At 39.1% G+C, this 6,000-nt stretch overlaps 1 protein-coding gene across 6 annotated transcripts in view; it reads left to right on the plus strand.

The window, feature by feature from the left end:
- CABIN1 (calcineurin binding protein 1) overlaps positions 1-5,351 on the plus strand; it is an 87,602-nt gene extending 82,251 nt beyond the window's left edge. For 4 of the 6 annotated variants that reach the window (XM_015878088.3, XM_015878090.3, XM_015878089.3 and 1 more), the window contains exons 36-38: positions 996-1,160; positions 3,078-3,304; positions 3,944-5,351. In XM_015878088.3, the coding sequence (XP_015733574.2) occupies positions 996-1,160; positions 3,078-3,304; positions 3,944-4,087 (536 nt within the window). In that variant the 3' untranslated portion in view covers positions 4,088-5,351. The remainder of the gene's footprint in view (positions 1-995; positions 1,161-3,077; positions 3,305-3,943) is intronic. The other 2 variants (XM_015878092.3, XM_085556044.1) reach the window with 1 other exon arrangement.
- The last annotated feature ends 649 nt before the right edge of the window (positions 5,352-6,000 follow it).

Raw genomic sequence — 6,000 nt, forward strand, 5'->3', positions numbered from 1 at the left:
ATGAGGATTTTTAGGGAAGTTAGGCTGAGAACATATATAGCGTCTGCTTGTAGCTGCCTGCGTACATCGTACCCCGTGTTAATGTCCAGTAATTCATATTTGTCTGAGCATCCCTCTGTTGTTGAAGGATATCTTCATTTCTGTGAGAGAATAAGAGCTTGTTTATGTACCTATAGCCTTGAAGTGCTGGCTGCTGTCTCACTCTGCCCTTCCTGGAAAGGACTGTCATTAGTAGCTCACAGTAGTTCAGTGATAATTACTCCTGCTAGGTACAACATGTAGCCCTGTGTGTAAGAAAAGCAGATACAACTGATACATAATGATGAGATTGTGCTCGTACACACTAGGAAATGAGCTGTAAAGATCCCATATTCCAGAGTAGCAGAAGATGGGAGTATTAGACTGATTTCTTCAGCCAATTGAGTTGGCCTGTCACTGAATACTGAGCATTTTCTGTAGCTTTATACTGAATAAATAAAGAAGAAAAAAAGAAGAGATTTGGCCTTGTTGCTGGATGTTCATAGTGATTAATCTTTCTTAGCAGTGAGCTGCACTTCAGTGCAGCTTGTGCCTGTGACTGCAAATCAGAGACGCCCATCGATCACAGATAGCTCATCATTAAGGGTGATGGATTTTGTTTTGAATGTATGACAAGTGATTCACCCCTTGTGTCTGCAAAGGTTAATGGTCAGTAGGATGCATTTGTTTCTTGCAGTGGTAGCAAAATGCTGTAGAGCAGATATTTTTTCTTCACCTTTTTAAAGAACTTCTTTTTCTTTAAGAATTTGAATTGATGGTACCAAGTATGAAAAAGCTGTGATTGCCATCTTAGCTCCCCAGTATTTAGTCAGTCATTTTATAGTTAAGAAATGAAGAATAAAAAACCAAAAAACCCCACAGCAGCTTCTACCAGGTGGTTAGACAGCAGAAGGACTACGGCTTAGGAAAGAGCTCAGCATGTCTGTTAATCTGTGAATTATCTTTCATTAATAAAGAGGAAGAAGAGCTTGAAGTGCCTTTGGAGGGTCTTGGATTTCAGCAACAGGAGTCACGGCTTTGTCAGCAGATGAAAATGGCTACTGTTGCACCATCACCGGAGCCTGTTTGTTGGCAAGTGGAATCAGTGACCAGCACAAATTCGGGACATGTTTGTACCCAAGGTAGGGGCTTTTTGTGCTTCAGTGCTGAAAAGTAGTGCTTCTTTGAGTGCTTCAGTCTGTAGAGATTGATTGATTAGATAGTTGTGATGCATGTTACAGAGCTTCTCTGGTACTTGCCTTCCAGTAAAGTATTTCAGAGTATAGAGGCATTCTTGGCTATGTCACAGCTTCCTGGAGAAGTTCCTTGCAGTCCCTTAATGGTTATTCTCTGTGGTGCATGACTCACATACCAAGTGCCGTAGCAGCAAAGCCAAATAAAAAACCTCCCAGTATTAGGTTATTGTGCTGTGTAGGTTGTGCTTCTTTGAAAGCAGAATTCTTCTTTTGATTGAAATCTTATACAGGACAGTATGACAACACTTGATTACACCATTGGAATATCTAGCAGAAGGAAAGGATTTTTTGCAATAATCAGACTGAGTCAAGTTAACATAAAAACCAGCATTACAACAGTTAATGCTTCTATCCCTCCTCTGCCCCCTTTCCAAGAGAAGTAGGAGTTGGTATTTATACTGAAGAAACATAAAACTTGTGGTTTTCAGACAGGCATAAACACAGATATTCATGTTCAGGGTATTTCTCTTTTTTTCTTATTTGTGAGAGTCAGATTATCTTCTGTCTGATCACTGCAACATTTCTGGTACTCTGCTCTGAACGGATTGTCTGCAAATGAAGATGGGTCACTGACCTTGGTGGAAAGCTTCATCTGTTGTGGCAGTTCTTACATTCTTGTATACTGCTGAGAACGTACAATTCAATTTCACATCCTTTTGTAGTCACTGTAATGTTGTTTATTTTTCAGGATAGCATCAGGGATCCAGCATTTTATTTTGCATTGTTTAAGTAGCCTTGTCAATGCCAGAGACCTTCAAGAGAAGGATTTAACAAGACCGAATCCAAAATATGTGTATTAAAAATCACCTGCTATTATTATGCATTTGGGATACTCTGGTGTTTTCATTCATACAACTTAAACAAAAAAAACCACTTGAAGCATCATTATTAGTAAAATCAGTAAATTTATGTTTAATTCTCAGTTTTTAATGTGAAAGCATTGTCTTCTGCTGATTTTTGTTGCATGTGTATTGTTTTGTGATAGTGCCTAGGGAAGGGCCAGATCCTTCTATGCCTCATGAGATGAGCCCTTTGTTAGCAATTTTGGATGGTAAAGAAAGCAAGCATTGTTGAGGAGTATGTAGAAATTATATGATGGTGCTAATCAGTGCAGTGTGCAGTAACTAGAGCACACCAAGGATCTTACTTCTTTGTTGACATTATACCTAAAAATTTTCTATGGCAGAATTTGAAGAGAGTAATGAGGAAGTGTTGACAGATATTACTATATATTTTTCTTAATTTGTGAGGACAGCAGTGGAAACTACAAAAGCCTTGTTTGAAAACATAGCCAATTGATGGCGAATCTTGACAATACGAATTGGTAGGAAATAGGAGCTGACATTTCAGTGACTAACAAGACAATTCTATGGTGGAGGAAGTTTATAAAAGACTTAAGTAAAACTAAGTAGCTTTATTTGGTGCATTGCAGAATGGAGAACCAGCTAGAGAATGCAGAGGTAAGACAATAGCATCTGCAGTGAGCAGGGAGAATGTTATTTGCAGAAGCCTTTAATCTAGATTTAGATGGGCCAGTGCAGTACTGCCATGTTAATGCTTGTTTTAAATAGACTGATTTTCTGCTGCCTAGAAAGACTTTTTTTTAATTACTGTTGATTTCCAGTTGCCATTATAGACTCTTGAGGCGCTTTATTTTTCTGTTTCTGAATCATAATTAAAGCATAACTTGAAGAAAGACCTTTTGAGCTGGCCATATGTCTGACAATCAACTGCTCCCTCTTCTTTGACATCTGAAATCCCACATAGCTTCCTAACATGTTTTTCTTATTATTTTCTGTTTAGCCTCCAGTTCCAAGCCTGAACTCAGCTCCAGTTCACAGACTTTGGGAAGTCAGCAGAACAAGACAGATGGCACCCGAGTAAAAACTCGCGTTCTGCCCAACATGCCAAAGCTTTTCATACCTTCATCTGTCACCAAATTTCCACCTGAGATCACTGTCACTCCACCCACTCCCACCCTCCTTTCTCCAAAGGGCAGCATTTCAGAAGAGACCAAGCAAAAATTAAAGGTAATAAAAGGGAAACAGTAATATTTTGGCTTATTGTTTTTATCTTAATTCGCCCCTCAATAAAATATTCATGCAGAAGGAGCAACTGTTCCTGTCCCCAGTTCATAACCAGAAGTAGCATAAATAGTGGAAGACCCATGTCTGTGACTGCTCAGGGGGCATTTGGATAATGCCCTTAATAATATACTCTAACTTGGTCAGCCCTGATTTAGTCAGATAGTTGGACTTGGTAGTCTTTGTATGTCACTTCCAACAGAACTATTCTATTTTGTTCTAACATGCTAGCTATTGTTAACAGCATTCAGTTTTTAAGAAGTGCTGAAATACTGGCCATGGGTGGCATCCCAGCTATCCTAGTCTGTATCCCTTTTTTGGGAATTAAACAGTATTATCAAAATGTGTGAGGCAGTTAGTGCAGCAATTGCAATTCTTATATTAGTGAAAGCTACTAGGATATTGACTGTGGGGAAGCCTACTGGTTAATGTTATGTTGTTTCACATTAGGCTGCCATATCTTTTATGGAAGTAAGAGGGCTTGTGAATGTGACGGAATAGCAACCAGTTGGCTTTTATCCCTGTGATCATGGGTTTATCCTGACTATTCAGCAATATATTCTCTCTCTCTCTTTTTGGGATCAGTCTGCTATTTTGTCTGCTCAGTCCGCAGCGAATGTAAAGAAGGAGAGCCTTTGTCAGCCAGCTTTGGAAATCTTAGAGACCTCAAGCCAGGAGTCCTCACTGGAAAGTGATACTGATGAAGATGATGACTACATGGACATATGAATGAATTCTGGCCATCATCAGCACCAACCATATAACCATTCTTGTTGCCAACATCTCTGGCAGTCCAAACATCTTCGTTGGCATTACTCACCATTTAATCTGCATCATTGTGTTCTTCACATTCATTACCTTTGTTATCACCACTACCACTTGTATTGCCTTCAAAATCTTTGCCATTCTCCCCATCATGGTGCTTAACGGAAGGAAAACGTTTACCAGGCAGTTAATTCATTTGGACCACTCTGTCACCTTTAACTTCAGTAAACGCAAGGAATTATTTTTTTTTAGCTGCAACTGACATCTCTCTGCTATTTCTGCTTCTTCAACCAGAGCCTTGGGATTCAAACCAATAGCTCTTTTCTGTAGCATTTTCTTCCTTTTAGTTTCCTTTTTACATTTTTGCCATTAGTTAAGTTTTTCTCCCAATAATTCAACAGCGCAATCTCTGTCTGGTCTTGCCATGATTAGTCTAGCTCCTTTTAAGGTGAATGGAGTAGAAAAAGGTTGCTTAAGTGGTAGAGGATTTAATTTTATTAAGAAAGCCTGTTGTGGGGTGAAAAGGGTGAACGGACTGGCTGTCAGCTGCTTGGCACAGTTGTGTGCTTTGCTGGAATTTGTCTTGGTGTCAGTAGGCAAAGAACCAGCTTATCTAGGCAGACAGAGATCTTGGCCTCCTGTTTGTGCTCATTTCACACCGATGTATGAGGTCCAGCAGAAATTACATTCAGGTTGCTGAATATTGGCTTAACGAACTGATCTTTCCAGAATTGTCTTACAGTCCTTTCTCTTCTAATGCCTTGGACAAGCATTTTGAATTGGGGGCTAGATGATATTTTTATGGTGGTATTGAAAAAGAATTAAGATTTCAGTACCGTCTCAGTAATGTCTGTTTTTTACAGAATGACATGAAAAGGTGTTTTTTATCTATCTGCAGAGGGACTGCTCACAGTTATTTATATGAGAAAATAATGGTAACAAAGACCTTTTTTTTTTTAACTGAATATTATCTTTGTAAAATAATGAACGCAAACCATGCAAAAAAAAAACCAAACAACAAACCCTGCGTCACACTATATATACACACACACATGCTCACACACATATATATATGTGTCTGTGTACATATATATATGTATGTATATGAAAAAAGAAAATGCATACAGCTTGCCATGTTGGATTTCTTTGTGTTTTGGGGGAGGTGGTTTTATGTAAAATGCAGAGCTTTGTATAAACTTCTGTTTTTTTCTAATAAAGCTGAAATGTACCTACTGCTTCTTCTGTTCATCTGAGAGGGCAAGGTGCCGTGGTTCTGGCAACTATTCTGCTCCTCCCTTCCTTTTGGAGAAGAGGGCATTGGAGGAAGGGGGTGGGAGGAATCCTCTTCCTTTTCTGAAGACTTCCAGAAGTCTTAGGATGGATTTGGTCCTGTGTGGCCCTGAGCCGAGTCAGGCAGTGCTGCCACAAATGTATGCAGTGGGCTCACATCCCTCTGAGACGTGATCTGAATTATTTTTCATCTGAATGTCTTTGAATACTGATGAACAATGTAAGGAAGAAGGTATAGTGAATATGGGAAGAATACTTAGATGTACAGACCAGCATTTAATCTGCTTTTGCAGTGGTTATTCATTGCTGTAAGAATAATGAATGGATCCTAGATAGAAAGAAGCATTGTCAAACTAAATATTGTAACTTCATTCTCACACTCAGGGTTGTTTGTTTTGAACAAAATGCAATTTGTAGGGAAGTGAGCATTTCCATCTTGGTCATATTAGCAGTTGTTCCTGTGACTTGTTGACTTACTGCAAGTGATAGGTGAGCTGGGTGTTAATGATGCGGGGAAGATCACAGTAGCTGAATGGTAAAAGCAAATGGATATTTTCAGTAGTAATATGTTTTCAGTGTTTGTTTGC

The sequence above is a fragment of the Coturnix japonica genome, chromosome 9, assembly GCF_054131305.1.
Source record: "Coturnix japonica strain WE chromosome 9, WE-NBRP24, whole genome shotgun sequence".
In the NCBI taxonomy this organism is placed as follows: domain Eukaryota; kingdom Metazoa; phylum Chordata; class Aves; order Galliformes; family Phasianidae; genus Coturnix; species Coturnix japonica.